This window comes from Eumetopias jubatus, unplaced genomic scaffold, assembly GCF_037043125.1.
Source record: "Eumetopias jubatus isolate StellerSeaLion01/CBP00866 unplaced genomic scaffold, mEumJub1_p1.0 scaffold_12, whole genome shotgun sequence".
NCBI lineage: Eukaryota > Metazoa > Chordata > Mammalia > Carnivora > Otariidae > Eumetopias > Eumetopias jubatus.
Genome location: NW_028274818.1, coordinates 94,170,262 through 94,193,599, shown reverse-complemented (window position 1 = coordinate 94,193,599; position 23,338 = coordinate 94,170,262). Strand labels below are relative to the sequence as shown.

General features: G+C 48.2%; 1 protein-coding gene and 1 pseudogene across 1 annotated transcript; one reads left to right on the top strand and one right to left on the bottom strand.

Annotated features, from left to right (window-relative positions):
- Positions 1 to 5,230: 5,230 nt before the first annotated feature.
- On the bottom strand, positions 5,231 to 5,643 carry LOC148162862 (cytochrome c oxidase subunit 6C pseudogene; annotated as a pseudogene).
- Positions 5,644 to 18,409: 12,766 nt separating this feature from the next.
- Positions 18,410 to 21,465, top strand: LOC114214423 (uncharacterized). Its single transcript, XM_028110059.2, is given in 3 exon segments — positions 18,410 to 18,858; positions 19,059 to 19,172; positions 19,824 to 21,465. Coding segments are annotated over 3 exon segments (1,524 nt in total). The 5' UTR covers positions 18,410 to 18,662; the 3' UTR covers positions 21,038 to 21,465.
- The last annotated feature ends 1,873 nt before the right edge of the window (positions 21,466 to 23,338 follow it).

The window sequence follows — 23,338 nt, the reverse complement described above, 5'->3', positions numbered from 1 at the left end:
CTCCCCCAGCTTGCGGCTCACTCACGCTCTCTCCCTCAAATAAATAAATCTTTAAAATATATATATATAAAATTTTTTTTAAAGAGGCAAAACTAATCTATAATGTTAGAAATCAGACTAGTAACCTTGGGAAGGACACTGACTGGAAGGTGCATGGGAGGGTCTAGGGTGCTAGAAATGTTTTGGTTTCTTGATCTGGGTACTGGTTATGTGGATGTATTCACTTTGTGAAAATTCATTGAGCTTACACTTAAGAATTGTGCACTTTTCTGTATTATATTATTCTTTTTTTAAAAAGATTTTATTTATTTGACAGAGAGAGAGACGGCGAGAGAGGGAACACAAGTAGGGGGAGAGGGAGAGGGAGAAGCAGGCTTCCCGCCAAGCAGGCTCGATCCCAGGACCCTGGGATCATGACCGGAGCCGAAGGCAGACGCTTAACGACTGAGCCACCCAGGCGCCCCTGTATTATATTATTCTTTAAAAAATTAAATAATGTATATCGCAGTATGTCAATGCTTGGGGAGGGCTTTGTCAGAAGATTTAGTGAAGTGGTCATAATGAAGTCATCATATGCTTGCATCTGCATGCAGGATCTCTATGAATTCAGCAGCTACAAGCTCAGACTCAAATTCAAGTGGGCCCATCTGTGCCATGATTTTCCAAAATGGCAAATAATTCTTGGTGAGATTCCAAACAAAACAAAATACAATCTTCCCTTGGTATGTAAAGGTGTCTGCTTCTCTGGAAAAGTGAGGATTAAAACTACTCTTTTTGCAGCGCCTGGGGGTCTCAGTCAGTTAAGTGTCTGCCTTTGGCTCAGGTAATGATCCCGAAGTCTTGGGATGGAGCCCCACACCAGGCTCCCTGCTCAGCAGGGAGTCTGCTTCTCCCTCTGCCCCTCACCCCGCTCATCCTCTCTCTCTCTTTCAAATAAATAAATAAAATCTTTGAAAAAAAACCTGTGCTCCTTTTTAAAACAGTTTTTTTTAAAGATTTTATTTATTTGAGAGAGAGAATGAGAGATAGAGAGCATGAGAGGGAAGAGGGTCAGAGGGAGAAGCAGACTCCCTGCTGAGCAGGGAGCCCGATGCGGGACTCAACCCCGGGACTCCAGGATCATGACGTGAGCCGAAGGCAGTCGCTTAAGCAACTGAGCCACCCAGGCGCCCTAAAACAGTTTTTTAAAAAGTTTTATTTAAGTAATCTCTACACCCCATGTGGGGCTTAAACTCATGACCCCAAGATCAAGAGTTACATGCTCTTCCGACTGAGCCAGCCAGGTACACCAGGATTAGAACTATACTTATAAATGTGTGTTTATATATAAAATGGATTTAGGTTCTGTACTTGGATAATCATAAATGTGTTTTGACCTACATGAAGGTCCATGAATCATTCCGAAAATGGTGGAGGACAAGGGACATGTTTTTCACTGAACAAGGCTATCTGCTATTGTGTAAGACAACTGATATCCTTGGGTCCACCCATTAAATGCCAATAGGTCCTCCATCACTGTGACCGAAAAATGTCCCCACAAATTCACAGAACACTCCCTAGGGGGTAGCACTATCCCCTGTTTAAAGCCACTGGTTTAGGGCCACAGATTTAGAGCATAAAGATCAACAACTGGGTGGCTCAGTCATTAAGCGTCTGCCTTCGGCTCAGGTCATGATCCCAGGATCCTGGGATCGAGTCCCACATCGGGCTCCCTGCTCCGCGGGAAGCCTGCTTCTCCCTCTCCCACTCCCCCTGCTTGTGTTCCCTCTCTCTCTGTCAAATAAATAAATAAAATCTTAAAAAAAAAAAAAGATCAGCAACTGGGGAGGGATGCTCAAAGAAGTGGGAGGTGAAAAGATTATTTAGAGCTCAGTGAAAGTCAGCTTAGTTGGAGGAAAAATGTAGTGGGGGGATAAAGGTGGGACTAATAGGTTTGTAATCCGTAACGATTTGTTAAGTGAGTCCGAGAACAAATGAGTGAGTGGAAGCTTGCAGGTAATAAGAAACTATTGACTTTTAAAATTAACTTCTTAGGGGGGCGCCTGGGTGGCTCAGTTGGTTAAGCGACTGCCTTCAGCTCAGGTCATGATCCTGGAGTCCTGGGATCGAGTCCCACGTCGGGCTCCCTGCTCAGCGGGGGGGTCTGCTTCTCCCTCTGACCCTCTCCGCTCTCATGCTCTCTCTCTATCTCATTCTCTCTCTAAAATAAATGAATAAAATCTTTAAAAAATAAAAATAAAATAAAAATAAAATAAAAATAAAATAAAATTAACTTCTTAGGGCGCCTGGGTGGCTCAGTTGGTTAAATCTGCCTTCAGCTCAGGGCATGACCTCAGGGTCCTGGGATCAAGTCCCACGTCGGGCTCCCTGCTCTGCGGGGAGTCTGCTTCTCCCTCCCCCTCTGTTCCTCCCCTTGCTTGTGCATGCACTCTTTCTCAAATAAATAAAATCTTTAAAATAAGTAAATAAAATTCACTTTTTATTCTTTAAAGATTTTACTTATTTGACACAGAGAGAGAGAGCAAGCTGGGGGTGCGGAGAGGCAGGAGAGGGAGAGGCGGACTCTCCGCGGAGCAGGGAGCTCTACACGGGGCTCGATCCCAGGACCCTGGGATCATGACCTGAGCTGAAGGCAGACGCTTAACGACTGAGCCACCCAGGCGCCCCTAAAATTCACTTCTTAATAGGTAGTATATTCACATGGTTTATATTTTTAAAATAATTTTCTAGTCAGTCCTAGCTCCCTATAGGAAATCATTCTTATCAAATTCTTATCTATCCTCCAGAGTTTCTTTGTGCATATAAAAGCAAATATCCAATCTACTCTTCTTCCCCCTGCCTTGTTTATACTTAAAAGGTAGCATACAACACACACCGTTCTGCTCTCACCCATACATCCAGAAGCTTTTTCCTCGGCAGTGTGTAGAGCACTTCTGTGTTATTTTCAACAGCTGCCTACTTGGTCATTGTGTGACTATACCACAGTTTCTTTAATCACTCGCCTATTGATTGGATTTAAGTTGTTTTCTACGTTTCAGTACTATAAACAATGCTTCAATGATAACCTTTACATATGTGTCACTTAGCACCTGTATTTTATAGTGGAGATTTTTTTTTAAAGATTTTATTTATTTAACAGAGAGAGAGACACAGGGAGAAAGGAAACACAAGCAGAGGGAGTGGGAGAGGGAGAAGCAGGCTTCCCGCTGAGCAGAGAGCCTGAGGTGGGGCTCAATCCCTGGACCCTGGGATCATGACCTGAGCTGAAGGCAGACACTTAATGACTGAGCCACCCAGGCGCCCTGGAGATTTTTTTTTTTTAAGATTTTATTTATCCACTTGGCAGAGAGAGAGTACACACAAGCAGGGGGAGCGGCAGGCAGAGGGAAAAGCAGGCAGAGGGAGAAGCAGGCTCCCTGCTGAGCAGGGAGCCTGATGCAGGGCTTGATCCCAGGACTCCGGGAGCCAAAGGCAGCTGCTTAACCGACTGAGCCACCCAGGTGTCCCTATAGTGGAGATTTTTGAAGAAGGACAAGACAAAATTAAGATGATGTTTTAGGAAGATTTAGCAACTCCTGTGCAAGATGAATTTGGGAGTAGTTATATATGGGGGCAAGTTATTAAAATAGGCTAGATATAATAGGGAGGGGGGGTGTGGTGATTTTACAAGTATATCCATTGATTCTTAGAATCTTCTCCCCTCAGAATTGGAGCCTAATTCCCTCCTCTTGAGTATGAGCTGGACCTAGTACCTCGAATCTAATAAATGGAAGAAAGCAGAACTGACAACGTGTGACTTTGGGGACCAGGTCATAAAAAGACACCCTCTTTTGCTCTATCCTGGATCACTTGCTCTGGGGGAAGCCAGCTGACATGTTGTAAGTGGCTCTATGGAATCCTATAGAGAGACCCACATGAGAGAAACTGAGGCCTCCTGCCAACAGCCACGTCAGTGAACTTGGAAGCAAATCCTTCAGGCCCCATCAAACCTTCAAATGGTTGCAGACCTGGCCAACATCTTGCCTGCCACCTCATGAGAAACCCTGACCTACAGCCATCCAGCTAAGCCTCTACCAAATTCCTGACACATGGAAACCAAGATGATAACTCTTGTTGTTAAGCTACTAAATTTTGAATCAAAAACTAATGATGTAATGTATGGTGATTAACATAACATAAAAAAAAGCTAAAAATTTTGAGGCCATGTATTACACATAGGTAGAATGATGGGAATGGAAAAGATAGCAAGGGTAAAGCAATCATCTAGAAGTATCTCTTACTTCTGTTTATTAGAAATTATTTATACTCTTCTCTTGCAATGTAAGCTCCTTGAGGAGAGGATCTTTGCCTACCTTTTCACTGGTTTATCTTTTTTTTTTTTTTTTAGATTTTACTTATTTATTTGAGAGACAGAGTGAGCACAAGCAGAGGGAGGGGCAGATGGAGAGGGAGAGAGAGAATCTCAAGCAGACGCCACACTGAGCATGGAGCCCGAAGCAGGGCTCGATCTCACGACCCTGAGATCATGACCTGAGCCAAAACCAAGAGTCAGACGTTCAACCAACTGAGCCACCCAGGCGCCCCTTCACTGATTTATCTTAAGCTTCTAGTATATAACAGACTCTCAGGATTGGCAGGGAAAAGCCATGAAAAAGAAGGGGTCAGATATCAGTAAGTCTGATATGCCAGTAACAGGAGTGAAGTGTAGTTGAATAGTCAATTAAAATATCTAGAAAAAGTAACAAGCAGCCAGTTTGATGTGGAGGCCTAGAGGAGGCCTCTCAACCTCAGCACTATTAATAGTTTGGACCCGATTCTTCTTTGTTGTGAGGAGCATGGTAAGATGTTTAGTAGAAGTAGCCCTAACCTCTCCCCACTAGACGTCAGTAGCATACACAACCCTCCCTGTCCTCCTCTCTCTGCCACCGCCCTCCCTCCTCAAAACCAAAAATATCTGTAGACATTGCCAAGCGTTCCCGGGGAAGGGGTATCACCACCCAACCGCCAGTTGGGGATCACTGTCCTAGAGGATAGAATGACAATTGAACCCAAGGGAAAGGGGTTGGATCCCTGAATCCTGGGGAAATGTACTTTAAAAATGAAGATTGTCAGGGCACCTAGCAGGGTCAGTCAGAAGAGCACGCGACTCCTGATCTCTGGGTCATGAGTTCGAGCCCCACGTTGGGTGCAGAGATTACTTATAAACAGATAAACTTTAAAAAAATTTTTTTTATTTGTTAGTTGTTTATTTATCAAGACAAACTATTCCATAAGCCAGTATTCGTGTTTCATAGTTCAGAACACAGGTCAGTGACAGACTTCAATGGAACTCAACCCAAAGAAATTCTTTACATTCCCAAATCACTTTGCACTCTGAAAGATACCAGCCTTCTTCATCTCCTCAAAATCTTTCATGGAATCATAATTTCTGTAGAAATCTGTATATGCCTTCTTTCTTGGTTCGGCCACAGCAAACTTATAGAAAGCTGCAACCCCCAGGGATACAGCGAACGCTCCAACAATATGAAATCGCAGATGCTTGGCCAGAAGGCCTCGCATCTGAGGTTTCGTCAAAGCACTGGAAGTCATGGTAGTTATTCTCCTCAACACCAACCTCAAACCTAACGTCCTCCCTAACTGATATAGAAATGGACCTAAAAATTTTTTAAAATAAGTAAATAAAGAGGAGGGCTGTGGGGCACCTGGTGGCTCAGTGAGTTAAGTGTTGGACTCTTGATCTCAGCTCAGGCCTTGATCTCAGGGTTGTGAATTTAAGCCCCGTGTTGGGCTCCACACTGGGTATGGAGCCTACTTAAAATTAAAAAAAAAAAAAAGAAGGCTGTGACAAAAGACAGAAAAACCAGAAAAGTAAAACCAAAACAAAACAAAAAGGGATTCATAAGCCAATGAAAGCAAGCGGCAGAGTGTTTTAATGAGGAAGTTGGCAGGACTTGGGAGAGAATTGTTTTAATGGAATTGCATGACAAAACCCTGTTGCAGTGTGTCTGTGTGTGCTTGTGTACAACTAGGTGAGACAGGTGATGAAAAAGTAGATGCAGTCTGGTAGCTAGCAACGAGAAAGGGACCAGGCAAATATGGAACAACATGGTCAAAAGCAGAGAGAAAGAATCAGAGAGAGTGAAGCTGCAGGGAAATTGGGAAGAGAGAAAGCAAAGGTGTATTCCACCACCATTCTTCATTCCTGGAGGGTCTTCGAAAGGACAGAGGATCAATCTTTCCCCTTCTCAAGAGGGAAAGAGGATGTTTGTTGAAGGAAGGAAGAAGGGAGCAGAGCCCTAAACAAATTAAGTTGGAGAAAAGCATGAAATGGGATCTGGACCCGACCCTTAGCTTCCTCAGACTAATTTCAAGAGATTGGCTTCCTGGATTGGGAGCCCTAAGAATTTTCTCTTGCAGCACCTGGCTGGCTCAACCGGAAGAGTATGTGACTCTTGATCTCTAGGTCTCAAGTTTGAGCCCCATTTGGGGCATAGAGATGACGTAAATAAATAATACTTAAAAAAATAAAAAGTTGATCTAAAAAAGAGAATTTTCTAAACAGTATGAGACCATGCCATTCTTTTAGAACACAGTAGACCACAGAAGGTTCTGGAAAGGACACTCCTGTGCATTTCTACTACTCTTCCATGAATTAAGACCCCTGTTTACTCTGATGTGAATGAACAAAAGCAAAAACCTCTTTTCACCTCCGGGTTCTCCTCTTCCAAATCTTAAAACCATATAACTCCCTTGCTCAAGAACATTTAATAACTCCCTGCCACCTACAGCGTAAGGACCAAAATTCTTGTTTCATTTTCAGAGAAAGGGATTCCTCCCTTTTCTAGGGCTACTGTAACTAAGAACCATAAACTGGGGGTGCCTGGGTGGCTCAGTTGTTAAGCGTCTGCCTTCGGCTCAGGTCATGATCCCAGGGTCCTGGGTTCGAGCCCCGCATCGGGCTCCCTGCTCGGCGGGAAGCCCACTTCTCCCACTCCCCTTGCTTGTGTTCCCTCTCTCGCTGTCTTTCTCTCTGTCAAATTAAAAAAAAAAAATCTTAAAAAAAAAAAAGAACCATAAACTGGGTGGCTTCAAACAACAAAAATTTATTCTCTCACAGTTCTGGAAGCTAGAAATCCAGAATCGAGGTGTCAGCTGGGCCATGTTCCCTCTGAGACCCTGAGCAGAATTTACTTCTTCCCAGCTTCTGATGGTGGCCACCAATCCTTGGCATTCCTTAGCCTGCAGCTGCGTCATTATAATCTCTGTCCTGTCATCACATGGCATTCTCTTTGAGTCTGTCATTGGGTGTCTGTTTTCCCTTCTTATAAAGACACCAGCCACTGGGGCACTTGGCTGGCTCAGTCTGTACAGCATGCCTCTCTTGATCTTGGGGTCGTGAATTCAAGCCCCAAGTTGGGCATAGCGCTTACTTAAAATAAATACATACGTACATACATACATACAAACACAAGTTCTATTAGATTAGGGCCCGCTCTAATTGGGTGTGATCTCATCCTAACGGGATTACATTTACAAAGACCCTATTTTCAAATAAAGTCACATTCTGAGCTGTTGGGGATTAGGACTTGAACATTTCTGGGGACATTTGCAAAAACTCTCCCTCAGATACTCTACACTAGAGCCAAAGTGATCTAATTATTACCATGCTATGTATCCTATGCTTTCCCACCCTCTCCCAGGCCATCCTCAGGTCTCCATTTGTCCATCCTTGAAGGCCCAGATCAAATGGCACCTCTTCCCTGAAGCCTTCTTCAAGTGCCTTCCTCTGATCTTCTAGGGCATTTCTCACTGTCCCTTCTGCCCTGCAATTATTTGCGTTCCTTTCTAAAACTCTGCTCAACTCAAAGAACTGGATGGAGGACAAACTAGATAATACACGGGGAAGTTTTGGAATACTAGAGTGCGCTCAAATTTTAGCGAGGTGACAAAGAACTTTCACACACTTTAAAAACAGCTTTACTGAGGTAGAGCTCACCTACCACATAATTCACCTCTTCGAAGAGTGCAATTCGAAGGCGTTCTATTAGCATCACTACAACCTAATTTTAGGACATTTTCATCACTCCCAAAAGAAACTTCATATCCATTTACTGTCACTTTCTATTTCCCAACCCCCTCCCCAGCCCTTCTACAGACCTGTTTATCCTGGACATTTCATATAAACCTTCACACATTTATTTTATTTTATTTTATTTTTTATTTTTTTAAGATTTTATTTATTTGAGAGAGAGAGAATGAGAGATAGAGAGCATGAGAGGGAAGAGGGTCAGAGGGAGAAGCAGACTCCCTGCTGAGCAGGGAGCCCGATGCGGGATTCGATCCTGGGACTCCAGGATCATGACCTGAGCGGAAGGCAGTCGCTTAACCAACTGAGCCACCCAGGCGCCCAACCTTCACACATTTTAATTTGACTCCCACAAGGACTTCTCTTCGTGGGAATTTTTTTTTACAATGATCTTTGGGGATCAACACCCCTATTTTTCAGGAGAAAACTGACCGTTGTTGAGGATGTGTAAAACCTAAACTTGCACATGGATTTCGAATTCGCTGCCTAGAGGAGCTGCTATGTTGAACTCCGGAGTGGGAAGGCCGCGGTCCTCCATCCAGCAGCCCCGGAGCTAACCCCGAGCTCCGCGGGGAGAGCCGCCTGGGTTCTCCCCCCTCACTCTGGCCGCTGCATTGCAAGTGAGAGCAGCCACGGGCCACCTTTTCCTCCAGGTATCGGGGTCACCCGCCCCACTAAGATCCAGAGAGGCGCGGCGGCAGGTCACTCCACGCAGGGGCCATTCACACCTCCCCGGCCCCCGAGGCCCAATCACCACGCAGCTTGTTTCAGAGTTCTACCGGAAATGGCCTATCAACGAGCGCGGTCGTGGGACGGCCCCCAGCTCCGGCGGCGCCCAGAGCCGCGTGCCCCAGCGCCCAAGGCAGTGAAGAGCCTGGAGCGCCAGCAGTGCTTGCTTTAGTGAGGTGAACTTGACCTAGCGAGGAAAGGTCCTCACACGGCTGTGGCAGCCCCGGTGAAGCTGGCGTCGCCAGGTTTTCTACGGGACTTTCTCAGGATACAGATCCAAAATGAGAGGTCCTCCAAGGGGCTCCTAAACTTAAGGGGCGGCCTGGGGCTCCGAGTGGGGAGGATCCCTGGGCGAGAAGGAGGCGTCCTGGGTGCGCTGCCCCAGGCCGACGTGGGTCTAATTAAGAAGTCGGTAGAAGTCCTAGCCCTACATACCCACCCCCTCCCAAGCGGCCGTATTTTTTAAATGGGGGGGGGGGCAGGTAACGACTAAAAAAACAAAACAAAACAAAAAGTACAGCAGTGGTGTATCTTAAATGCATTTAGAATACTGATGCTTTTAATACAAAAATACACTGCAGTGTAATTGTGCTATTCACAAAATAACTATAAGAGAAAAATAATACATAAGGGAAGGTCTAGTAATAGTTTCTGGGTCCAGACTATTTGAAGATAAAATCAAAAGTTTACATTCTAGGGGCATCTAGGGGCATCTGGGTGGCTCAGTCAGTTAAGGAGCTGCCTTCGGCTCAGGTCATGATCCCAGGGACCTGGGATCCAGTCCCACATTGGGCTCTCCGCTCAGCGGGGAGTTTGTTTCCTCTCACTCTGCCCCTGCCCCTACCCCTGCTCTGCTCTCTCGCTCACTCGCTCTCAAATAAATAAATAAATACAATCTTTAAAAAAAAAGTTTACATTTCAGAGTTCCTGAAAATAAGGCCCGGGGCCAAAGACCCTCTGCCTCCCACCAGCCTAGGCCATGCTTCTGAAGCTCCAATCTGTGGGTCCCAGAGGTAGCATATTCAGTACCTCTAAGTGGTTAAGTACTTGGGCACTGATATTAGAGAGACTTGAATTCTGATCCTGATTCTCTTACATGTGGTGTGGGCTTGGGCAAACCAGTTAATTTCTCTGAGCCTCCAGGTTTTTTTAATGTTAAAATGGTTCCAATAATGCCTACCTGAGGCCTCGCAGGAGTTGTATCCCCCCCCCCACCGCTGACACACACACACACACACACACACACACACACACACACACACACATACACACTTCCTCTGGACTCCTATACCATCTCTGACTCATTTCTTCTTCCCTAGGATCTGAGAGAACCTTTGTCTCTTGGGTAGGACAAAAAATTGAGGTCTGTGGTTCTCTTAAGCTCCAGATGTCAAAGACAAGGCATATCCCAGAGAAGTCTGTTGAGTTGAGGGGATCAATGTATGCCTGAAGTTAGACTTCTTGGAAAGCCTCAAGGACCCATCCCTCACAAAGATCTCCCTCTAAAGGATCTATCTGGTGCAAATTCAGTACCTTTTCTAGGTTAGTTCCATTTTCTCAGATTACAAGTGGTACCAAGCTGCTTCTAGTTTTGGGGAATATAACAATAAGTTTCTAAAAATAACCCTTGACTATTCTTTCTCCACACATCTTTTCTCCAATGAATGATACAGAGAGAGGGTGTCCTGATGTGGAACTGGGGAAGAGAAATAAATTTTCTTCAGCACTTACTGAACTCAGGTCCTGAACCTCAGTGTTCCTAAAGAGAATCTTTAATTACATTATCTCATTTAATCTTCACAACATCCATAAGAAAAAGAAATGATTATCCGTGTTTAATAGGTAAGAAAATTAAGGCAGAGAATTTTAGTCCCTTGCTAATGGGGAGCATAGGATCAGAGTGCTTTATAAATGGGAATTCACAAGGAAACAAACTCTTTGGAAAGGGTCCCAAAAATGAATTAAGTGTTGGAGTTCAGGGTACATTTTCTTTGGTTGGGGTGGGAGAGTTGTATGAGGTAAGTTGATGTTCATGATCACTTCAAGGTGAAGATCAGGATTTTAGTATGCCACTCATTAAAAAGAGGTTAAAATCTAGTGGGTTTTTTTCCCCAGATTTCCAGCGACATTTTTCTGAACACTCATGTGTTACTAATCTTGGGCCTTTAGAAACCTAAAATGGAAAGAGTATTGAAGTAGTTTCTCTATAGGGTGAGGATCTCAGGGCCCTTGTCTTTCCTGAGCTAGTCCTAGAAGGTCCCTAGAGGGTTCCTGTTATTGGAAAGGAGTGTTGGGGGGAGTCTACCTTCACAGGTGGAGAATAATGCCCTCACTGAGGTATTCTATCAATCCTCATCGACAAGATGGGCTCTTGGTGAGGGATTAATGGTCCCAGGATTCTATAGGACTGTGAGCCAACTGTGGGGACTTGGGCACCTCTCTTAATCAACTTGAGATCTGACTCAAGTGTGAATTTACCCACTGCCTCCATGGACCAAAAGTGGTTACAGACTAAGTTCTGAGATTCTCCCTATTTTCCAGCAGAAAATAAGAGGAAGGAGATGCAGAAGGAAGGGACCAAAAGCCAAAAAACCTTGGGAGGTAGAAATATTGGGGCCAGAGCAGGTGCCTAACCCTGAGACTAAGGACCATGGCCTGGCATTCATGATGCTCTGACATCTTAGAACCTGCAGTCTGCATCCATCTGTGTTAATCCCCCACTATAAACCCTGGAATCAGATATGTTACCTTGACTGTAACTGGGCCTTCTGGAAACTTTCTACCTTGGATTTGCACCAAGGTTCATGGCCTTGCCTCTTTCCTGGGTGTGACTGTTGCTTCTCTAGGGCCTAGGAACTGATTAGCCACAGAAGCAGTGCCCAGAAATATCTCACTACTGGTACAGGAAGTGCTGGGCCCTTTTTAGCTCTTACAAGGACATCACCTGGATGAGTGATGGGGAGTGACCTCACACCTTTCCCAAGGGCCTGAAATATTTTTCCATGTATTAGCTCTGATTAAGCATCAACAGAATCACCCTCAGTAGTAGAAAAAAAAACCAGAAACATGTTAAGAAGTAGCAAAAAGAACTGGGGTCTTTCTTAGATCCAGACTCACCTGAGGGCATTAAGCACTATCCAGGTATCTTCCAGAAGTCTAGGTTAGTTGAGTCTGGGAGAGTGAGGGGGACACCAAGGATGTAGATTTGGGAGATACTTGAATAGCTAAGGGATGGGACTCTGAAGAAGATGGGGCAAAGACCATACCCCCACCCTTCAAGGCTTCTCCAAGAATAAAAAATATAAACTTATGGCATTTCTCACTGCTTCAAGATAGTAGAACATGGTACGAAGCATCTCTCCTGTTGGCAAATTCCATCTCCTTCAGATAATAATTCTCTTGAATTAACTGCCTACCAGACCCCAAACTTTACCCGGTCAACTTATTTAAATCTCAATGACATGTCTGTGAGACAGATGGTACAACCCCAGTCTTACAAAGAAACCTACACTGGCAAGGTAAAGTAACTTGCTTACATCACCCAGCTGCCAAAAGGTGGAGCCAGGGCTCAAGAGAGGTTCCTTTCTCCTGAGCTCTTCCCGCTGAATTAGGAGTCCATCACAGGTCCTGTGTCTCATATCTGTAATGGGAGTGAACTACAGACTGAGGGTCCATTGCAAACCTCTCGAAGTAGAAGGACCATCTCTTTTGTAGATGGGGGTAGGGCACAGGAGCAAGGGGAAAGCAAAGAAAAAAATGTTTCCTTCCTTTGATTTTTTAAAAAAGGCGTTTTATTTATTTATTTGAGAGAGAGAGAGAGCGTGAGCATGGGGAGGAGAAGAGGGGGAGGGAATGGAACGGGGAAAGAATATCAAGCTGACTCCTCACTGAGCCCAGTGCCTGATGTGGGACTTGATCTCACAACCCTGAGATCATGAGCTGAGCTGAAACCAAGAGTCAGATGCTTAACCGACTAAGCCACCCGGGTGCCCTAATTCCTTTGATATTTTTGAACAATTGCTGTGCTTAGGCGTAGCTGTATAGCACAGTGGTTAGGATAAATGGGCTTCAAAGTCGGATACATTGGATTCTAATGCTGGCTCCTTCATTTAGCAGTGTTACAGAGGAGGGTATCTTACTGGACTGAGTTTGAGTGCCCCCGCTCAGAAAGTGAAATGATCAGCCTCATGGGGTTGTTTCGAGGACTAAATGAGATAACGTATTGAAGTGTTTCTGCAGTTTCTGGCACATTGTGTGGGTTGTTGTTTTGTTATTACACTACAGTTATTAGATGTTTAGAAACAACAAAGAATAAGGTTCTGCCTTTGCCCACTCAGCCTTCAGAGCGGTGGATAAAAGGGAAGAGGGCGCTTCTGTAACCCACTGCAGTGCAACTGGTGGCCAGGACTTCTATCCCAGGAGTGTGTGTGAACTGCTCAAGGGCTGAGATGGCTCAGGACGGAAAGTTCTACTGATTATATCAGTAGAACGAGCACTGGACTTGGAGTCAGATAGCCCTGAGTACCATCGAGCTAGTCTCAATGTTCTTATTCTTAAACAGGGACCACACTCCTTACCCTCACGAGGAGCGTTGCTCAGAATTAGATGATTCACACGGAGGCTGTTGTGTACCTGGGATAATGAAGAAATTCCATAAATCCCATAAATTTCCATAGATAATGAAGAAATTCCATAAATTTCCCTAGAATTGGCTTCTCTCGGGACAGGAACGCGGTTCATTTTGCAGCCAGGAAGCACTCCCGGAGGCCTGGGGGTCAGCGGAACAGAAAGAGCCGAGGTAGAATCGCGCAGAGGACTCTGACCAGTGCAGGCTCACTACACAGTAACCTCGTCGGAGCGCCTGGTCCTGCGCGTGTGAACCGGCCCCCTGCCAGGCGTTACCTAGCAACAGCGTCCTAGAGTCTGGCCCCAGGGACCAACCAGCGCAGACCTAGTTATTTCAGTGATGGAGTGGTCCAATCACTGGGCGCTGCCAGAAGCAACGTCCTCTAGCCAATCTCCGCCAGCGCCAATACGGGCTTAGGAATTGTAGGAGCTGAGCGTTCGGAGCTGACACTTGACAGATAAGGTCAACCGGAACGAATAACAACAAACTTCCGAGTGCATCTGAATGACGGTTGTGAAGGCAGGTCGCTGCCATATTCTCTTGGGGCATTTTCCGGTCCCACTCTGAGTACCAGAGTGACCCACGATGCCGTGATTCCTCCGTTGCAGCCGGAGCTTGGCCCCACGTCCGGGCCAGCTCAGACGCCGGGCCCAGTGGGGCAGTGTCTCCTCAGCCCGGAAAAGACAGTGACCCTGGGGTTGGAGCATCCAGGATCTGGGGACTGGAAGAGTCCAAAGCGCCGCCTCCAGCCCTGCTCCCCATCTGGAGCGCAGAACCTGGACCGGAGCCGAGGAGGCTCGCCGCGGTGGTCGTGTATTTTTTCTTGGGGGAATGGAGAAATCTGAGGCTCAGAAGGCCTTGTGCCGGATGGGATGCCGGAGACCTAAGGTCACTTGGGGGCGCTCGCTCTGCCCATTTTTGCTGCTCACTCATTCATTTTTCACAATCTATCTAAACCAGTTCTTGGGCGACAGCTGCAGCCACGGAAACCACCCAGACGTGCAAAAGGCCTAGAAGGGATGGGGGACAGAGGGGGTAAAGTGGCGGGGCTGAGACTTAGGGAGGGACTGTTCTAGAATGCCTCCTGGAAGCCTTGGGGTTTTTTGCTTTGTTTTTTTAAATAATTTACGTAACCCTCTTTCCTTGTCTAAGACTACAACATAGTTGGGTTTTTTTTTAAATAGCTTTATTGAGATATAATTAACACACCGTAAACTTCCTCCCTTTAAAGTAAACAATTCAGTGATTTTTAGTATATTCAGAGAGTTGTACAACCATCACTACAATCTAACTCCAGAATGTTTTCATCACCCTGGAAAGAAACCCTTTAGTCATCACGATCCTGTTCTCCCCCACCCCCTTCAGCCCCTGGAAACCACTAATCTACTTTCTGTCTACTGATTTGTCATTCTGGACATTTCATATAATTGTAATCATAAGATATGTGGTCTCTTGTGTCTGGCTTTTTTTCACCTGGCATACTGTTTTGAAGGTTCATCCATGTTGTTCCATGAATCATTTTTTAAACATTTTTAATATATTTTATTTTTTAAAGTAATTTAGGGTTAAGTTGAAAGTACCGAGAGTTCCCATAACCCTCTACCCCCATCTTAGCCTCGCTACTATCAGCATCACATACCAGATTGGTACATTTGTTATAGCCTATGGATCTACATTGATATGTCATTATTACCCAAAGTCCACAGTTTAAATTAGGGTTCAGTTTTGGTTTTGTACATTCTATGGGTTTTGGTAGAGGCATAATGACATGTATCCACCAATCATTATAATATCATTACCCTAAAAATCTTTTTTTAAAAGATTTTATTTATTTATTCGAGAGAGAGAGAATGAGAGATAGCACGAGAAGGAAGAGGGTCAGAGGGAGAAGCAGACTCCCTGCTGAGCAGGGAGCCTGATGCGGGACTCAATCCAGGGACTCCAGGATCATGACCTGAGCCGAAGGCAGTCGCTTAACCAACTGAGCCACCCAGGCACCCAGAAATTGACAGTCTTATAAAATGGCTGTACTAGTGGCTTTTTTTTTCTTTTTCAAAGTGAGCTTTACACCCAATATGGGGCTTGAACAAACGACCTCGAGATAAAGAGTCATATGCTTTACTGACTGAGCTGGCCAGGCGTCCCAATACTAATGGCTTTTTCAATGAATTCCTCAAGAGTTTGTATATCATGTCATCTACAGATAGTCTTACATCTTTCTTTCTAATCTGGATGTTTTTATTTTATTTTCTTGCCTAATTGCTCTGGCTAGAACAGTACAATGTAATGGAATAGAAGTGATGAGAATAATTGGTGAGTAGAATAGAATAGAAGTGGCAAGAGTGGACTTCCTTGTCTTGTTCCTGATCTTAGGGGGAAAGCATTCAGTCTTTCATCGGGTAGAGGACATTTTCTTTGAATCCTAGTTTTTGAGTGGTTTTATCATGAAGGGGTGTTGGATATTATCAAGTGCTTTTTGCATGTCTGTTAAGATGATCATGTGGGTTTTGTCTTTATTGATATATGATGTATTATATTAATTGATTTTCAGATGTTAAACCAACTTTACATTTCTGGGTTAGTCCTGTGCAATTCTGGTATATAATCTTTTTTATACGTTGCTTGATTTGGTCTGTTAGTGGATTTGGTTAAGTATTTTTATTTTTATTTGTGGTAAAATACACACAACATAAAATTTACCATCTTAACCATTTTTTAACTGTACATTTGCATTGTTGGGCAACCAATCTCCAGACTTTTCTCCTCTTGCAAAACTGAAACTCTATACTCATTAAATAACCCCCTTCCCCCCTCACCTCAGCCTGTGCCAATCACCCAACCACTATCACAATCACCCAACCTCCTGCTTCTATGAATTTGATACTATAGAAGACACCTCATATAAGTGAAATCATACAGTATGGCTTATTTCACTTTGTATAATGTCATCAAGGTTTGTTTTTTAAGATTTTATTTATTTGACAGAGACACAGCGAGAGAGGGAACACAAGCAGGGGGAGTGGGAGAGGGAGAAGCAGGCTTCCCGTGGAGCAGGGAGGCCAATGTGGGGCTTGATCCCAGGACCCCAGGTTCATGACCTGAGCCGAAGGCAGACGTTTAACGACCGGGCCACCAAAGCGCCCTTAATGTCCTCAAGTTCAGTCCAAGTTGTAGCATGTGTCAGAATTTCCTTCCTTTTTCAGCTGGATGGTATTCCATAGCATGTTATCTACCACATTTTGTTTCCCCATTCATCGGTCCACAGACATTTGGGTTCCTTCCATCTCTTGACTGTTGTGAATTTGCTGCTATAAACGTGTAGACAAATAGCTCTTCAAGGCCATACTTTGAATTCATGGGGCACATACCCAACGTGGAATTGCTGGGTCATAAAGTAATTTTTAAATTTTTTAGAACCCATCATACAGTTTTCCATAGTAGCGGCACCATTTACATCTCCACCCACAGTGCGCAGGATCCTAGTTACTCCACATCCGGGCCAGCACTTCTTCTTTTCTTTTATTCTTTTTGTTTTGTTTTGTTTTTGTTTGTTTGTTTTATTTTGTTTGTAGTAGGCCTCCTAATGGTTTGGAGAACAGCACAGCTTTTTTGAATATTGAACAGCTTTATGTAATCATCCGTTTTAAACAACTGCTTAAAAAAAAGATTTATTTATTTTAGAGGGAGAATGTGGGAGGATGTGCTCAAGCATGGGGAGGGGCAGAGGGGGAGAAGCAGACTCCCCACTAAGCGGGGAGCCCCACACGGGGCTCATTCCCACCACCTTGGGATCACGACCTGAGCCAAAACCAAGCATCAGACGCTTAACTGACAGAGCCCCCCCCAGACAGCCCTAAACAACTGCTTTTAATGTAATTTCTCTAGCTCTTTCTCCAGGTTTCAGTCAGTGAGGAGCTATTTGCCTTTTTTCTTTCTTTCTTCTTCCTAACTGATTCGCAATGCTTGTCTTTTTCTGTCTTTCTCAACTCCGCTGAGAGACTGTCTGATAATTCCCTGGAGTGAGTCGGTGCTATCACTGTGGCTTTCTCAATGGTAGATCCCGTGTGAATCTTCACAGGTTTACCAATATGTTGGGAAAAGGGTGTCACCTGAAGTGAAATATTCAAGAGGCCGATTGGCCTGCCTTCAGATGCTTCTAGAAGTCATACTAAGCTAGGTGTGAAGTCTGCACTGCATTATGATGTCTTTATTACCTTGGGACTGCTGGCTCCAATCCGGGGCTTTTCCAGCCCTTGAGGCACCCAGGCCTTTGTATATTTGTGTGTCTACCTTAAGGGGTTGTAAGCACCGCTGAGAGCGGGCACCCTTAGAGCCACCTCATTCCAGTCCCCAGCATTATGTCTGGAGATGCCGCGTTTAATCGTCACCAGACACGCAGAGCTGCAGGCGCTCAGGGATTAAACCTTGGGTCCAACCCAGCGGGGACCTGAGAATCTGGAAGGCTGTGGAGCGCCATGTAACCTCCGGGGCCGAGCAGACTTTGTTTAGGTCCCGGCTCTTGACCCGGCTCCCAGAGCTGTACTCAACACAAGTTCGCGTTCAATGCAAGGGGGAGCGTCGTTCAAGTCTGAGTGCGAAGGCGGCAGGGAGCCCCCGCAGCGACGCAGACGGGGCTCTGGAGAGACCGGGGCCGAGCGGGCCCGGGAGGAGGAGCGGTGCTGTGGGCCCTCGGGCAGCCGGGCTGCGCCGCCCCGTCCCTTCGCACGCGCTGCCCGACACCGCGCGGGGCACCGAGCAGGTGCTCGGCGGGTGAGCGCCCGGGGTTCGCTGGGGCTCCAGGAGGAAGGCCGGCTCGCACGCGGCCGCCGGCTTCCCCGTAACGGAGTGGTTCGCCGAGACCCAATCAGAACGCGGCTCCTGGCTTCCGGCCCCGCGCCACCCAATGGCCGTGCACGGGAGGGAGCAGGGCGTGAAGCCCAGCGGTGCCATTATCCTTGAGGGCGAAGGGTTTCCTGCCCCGTTGCGGCCGAGCGTCTCCGGTGCTTCCACCGTGGCAAAAGGCATCCTGCAGTGCTCTAACCCAGGTCCTTGCAGGACCCGTAAGAATAACTCCGGAGGGGTTTGCACTGGCCCCACGAGAGGCTGGTCCCGGTGCCCTTCGGGCCTCCTGGGCGGCCCTCTGAGCCCGAGCACCGGCCGCGTCTAGAACCCCGGACCCGCCGGCGAACCGGGGTGGGGGTGGGGGTAGGCTCTGGACCCATGGCGCCGCCCCGGGTCCCGCGCCTCGCCGGCGGTCAGGAAAAAACCCAGTCGGGACGAGGGAGGCCGATCGCCGTGAGCTTCGCGGACGTGGCCGTGTACTTCTCCCCCGAGGAGTGGGGCTGTCTGCGGCCCGCGCAGAGGGCCCTGTACCGGGACGTGATGCGGGAGACCTACGGCCACCTGGGCGCGCTCGGTGAGCCCCGGCCCGCCCCTTCTCTCCCTTTTTGTGACACGGAGATTTTTAGACTTCGGGTCCCGACGCGCTTGAGTGTCTGTTGTCGGGGAGGGTCTTCTCCGCTCGGGTTCAGAAGGCTGTACTCACCCCTGCGGAGGAAACGCCTTATCTAGGCTCCATCCTCTTACCCTGTCCGCTGTCGGCCTCTCCTCCCTTAGGATTCGCAGGCCCCAAACCGGCCCTCATCTCCTGGCTGGAGAGAAAGAAGGAGGTGTGGAGCCCGGAGGCCGAGGATCCCGAGGAGGGGGCGAGGCACCCAGGATCTGGGCTAGGTGAGGAAGGCGGGGCTGAGCCGGACTGCAGCTCTCGTGGGAGCGAGCCAGGGCAGGCCGTTTCTTCCCGCAGCCTCCTTCCCACACACAGCCTCTCTTACAGAGCCCAGTTGGGAATCCTCTGAGCCTTCTCTTCCAAAGTTCCCTTTCCCAGACCTTGGGTCAAGGACAGTGAGGTTGGAGTTAGAAATTTAGTGAGCCTTGCTCTCTCATGTTCCTAGAGTGTCTGCATGCCTCAGAAAGGGGCCAGACGTTCACTTCGTGACGCCGGTAATTTTGGCGCAGGTAGTGACTGCCGGTTTTATATACACTGACCTGCAGTCCATTCCAGTGCCTGGAGAAATCGCCGTCCCTGCTGAAATGCCCGCATTTAGGGCCTTTAACACAGCAGGTGATTGCTTGTTTCCAACAGGTAGTACGATCCCTCACCTTGTGACAAACTGCAATTTTCCAAGCCCTACATGAGGGGGGACTAAAGGGCCTGGCGGCCATGGAGTGGGGAGCTGCTGCCTGAGATGAGACTGGGGGGCTCTGTAACGGTCTAGAACAGAGAAACACCCCCTTCATCTCCATCCCCCCACCGTGAGGGAAAACACAGGCATGGTCGTACAAGCACTCAACAATTCTGTTTCAATTCTCTTGTCTCTTTAGAAAGCAAGAAAAAGAACGAACCCAGCAGCAAAATTGGGGCCGAGGAGCTTGAGGAAGCCCCTGTGAGGAACGCGCCAGCGGTGCAGGCCAGGCTGGTTCCTAGTTTCAGGGACTTTAGCCATCCATTGCCTCAGCTGTCTGCACACACAGAGCAGCAGTGCACCCAGACTCCCAAGAGGCCCTACCCCTGCCTGGAATGCAACCGTTCTTTCAGCTACCCCTCCCTCCTAGCCAGCCACCAGCGGGTCCACTCGGGGGAGCGGCCTTTTCCATGTGGCCAGTGTGGACGTTGCTTCCGCCAAAGAGGCAACCTGGCTGTCCACATGCGCATACATACAGGGGAGAAGCCCTTCTCCTGCCCAGACTGTGGGAGGCTCTTTGCCTACCCCTCCATGCTGGTCAGGCATCGGCGAATCCATTCTGGAGACCGTCCATATGTCTGTGGACCTTGTGGGGTTCAGTTCTCCCAGAGGGCTCACCTCGTCCAGCACCAGCTGCTTCATACAGGGGACAAGCCCTAGTCATGTCCAGACTGTGGCCGCTGCTTCCGCCAGACTGGGGCGCTGGCCATCCATAGACACAGACATGGTGGGGAGAAGCCGTATGTGTGCACTGAGTGTGGACGCCACTTTACACACCCTTCTCTCTTGGCTATCCACCAGCGCACCCACACTAGGAAGAAGCCCCATATCTGTTCTGACTGTGGTCGGAGCTTTGCCTACCCCTCCCTCCTGACCAGTCACCAACGGGTCCACTCTGGTGAGCGCCCCTACCCTTGTACCCACTGCAGTGCCCGCTTTGCCCAGCAAAATAACCTGCTCCAGCATCAGCTCATTCACACAGGGGAAAAGCCCTATGCGTGCCCCGACTGTGGCCGCTGCTTCCGGCAAAGCGGCTCCCTGGCTATCCACAGACGCACACATACAGGGGAGAAGCCCTACTCCTGCTCCGAGTGTGGGCACCAATTTACCTCTTCCTGTGTCCTCAACAGCCACAGACGCATCCATTCTGTTGAGAGGCCCTTCCCTTGTTCCCAGTGTGGGAAAACCTTTAAACGAAAGAGTGCCCTGGAAGCCCACCAATGGATCCATCGTACAGGCGGGACAAGTCAGAGGGGTGACAGACCTCTGTTACCACCCCCAGCCCAGGCTTGTGTCCCTGAGGGTCAGGAACCGTCCGTACACTTCCGACATTTTCCCGATATGTTCCAGTAGTGTGAGTGTCTGAGTAAAGCAGTGTGAAGGAACAAATGTTTTAAGGTTCTCCCTCATCAAGTGTTGGGAAGGAGGTGCACAGAGGGCAAGGGATAGGAGAGGGGAGAAAAAGGGAATCAGGCAAAATGGAGATGGTGGGGGCTGAGCCACATCTGGAATCTATGCGAGACCTGGGAGCTGAGAGGCAGGACATCCGGAGTGAAGAACCTGTCAGGAAAAGCATGAGACTCCTTCAGTCAGCTCCCAGCCCGGACTGCTGACCTCTGACCTTTCAGCTCCGGTTTCCCCTGACTGTAGATCTCAGGAGAACAAACCTCCTTGGACCAGGAGCCGTAATGTAAGAGGAGGATCATAGGCTTTGAACCAGTTTATCCCATGTTCAATCTTGGCTCATCCCTTGCATCATCAACATCTCTCTGACTATAAAATGAGTACATTAATACTGCTCCCGAGGTGGTTGTGAGGATTAAATAATACATATTCAGTCAGAACTGTCTAGTACAATATTTCTCACTTGTGTATATCCTTTCAAGCTTTGCACGTTACACTAGTTTCTTGAATATTGAGAACAGCCTTACCTAATCACCCCTGCTGAAAACAACGGCTTTTAATGTAAAATTCCTACCTCTTTTACATGTCTTAGCAAGTTAGAAACTATTACTGCCTTATTTTTTCCTTAAGGGATTCACAGTGCTTATCTTTTCCTGTGCTCTATTCAGAGATGAGAGACTGTCTCATAATTCCCTGCAGTGTGTCACTATGGCTTAGGCACCCAGACCTTTGCTTATGTATTAGGTCTCTGTCTCACCAAGTTGCAAGCACCGCTGAGAGCGGGCACCCTTAGAGCCACCTCATTCCAGTCCCCAACATTATGTCTGGAGATGCCGCGTTTAATCGTCACCAGACACGCAGAGCTGCAGGCGCTCAGGGATTAAACCTTGGGTCCAACCCAGCGGGGACCTGAGAATCTGGAAGGCTGTGGAGCGCCATGTAACCTCCGGGGCCGAGCAGACTTTGTTTAGGTCCCGGCTCTTGACCCGGCTCCCAGAGCTGTACTCAACACAAGTTCGCGTTCAATGCAAGGGGGAGCGTCGTTCAAGTCTGAGTGCGAAGGCGGCAGGGAGCCCCCGCAGCGACGCAGTCGGGGCTCTGGAGAGACCGGGGCCGAGCGGGCCCGGGAGGAGGAGCGGTGCTGTGGGCCCGACTGGGTGTCGGCAGCCGGGCTGCGCCGCCCCGTCCCTTCGCACGCGCTGCCCGACACCGCGCGGGGCACCGAGCAGGTGCTCGGCGGGTGAGCGCCCGGGGTTCGCTGGGGCTCCAGGAGGAAGGCCGGCTCGCACGCGGCCGCCGGCTTCCCCGTAACGGAGTGGTTCGCCGAGACCCAATCAGAACGCGGCTCCCGGCTTCCGGCCCCGCGCCACCCAATGGCCGTGCACGGGAGGGAGCAGGGCGTGAAGCCCAGCGGTGCCATTATCCTTGAGGACGAAGGGTTTGTGGACCTGGTGCCACGCACTGGGCCCTCCGCAGGGACGTGATGCGCCTGACCCCGGACCACCTGGGCATGATCGAAGGGTCCCAGCGCGCATCGCTGCGGATGCGCCTGTGTTGTTGGGGAGGGTCTTCGCCGCTCGGGTTCAGGAGGCTGTACCCACCCCTGCAGAGGAAGCGCCTTGTCTAGGCTCCATCCTCGCACCCCGCCTGTTGTTGGCCTATTCTCGTTAGGATTCGCAGACCCCAAAGCCGCCTTCGTCTCCTGAAAATGGAAGAAGGAGGCGTGGAGCCCGGAAAACGTCCGGAGGAGGGGGCGAGGCACACGGGATCTGCTCTAGGTGAGGAAAGTGGGGGTGAGACGTTCTGCAGCCTCTCTTGGGAGCGAGCCAGGGCAGGCCCTTTCTTCCCGCAGCCACACCTACACCGCACCCTTCTCTTTAAGGACCCCAATTCCTAAGAATCCGATGAACCTTCTCTTCTAAAATTCTCTTTCCCAGACCTGGAGGCTTCCTTGCGTTCAACGGTAGCGGGTCCCTCTGGCCCTAACTAGGGGTTGGGGCAAGGCAGCAGTTGGGGTTTGAGGTCTTTTGCCTTCTTTCCTCTAAGTACTTAGATTATTGCTTCCAATAGAACTTTCCTCAGTTATGGGAATGTTCTATCTGTGCTGCCGAACACAGAAGGCACTAGCCACATGTGGCCATTTAGCACTTGAAATGTGGCTCCTGTGCCCAAGGAAGTGAGTTTTTCATTCTAATTAACTTAAGCCTAGAGAGTAGGCATGGTGCATTTCTGACGGGCCTTGGAAAGAGG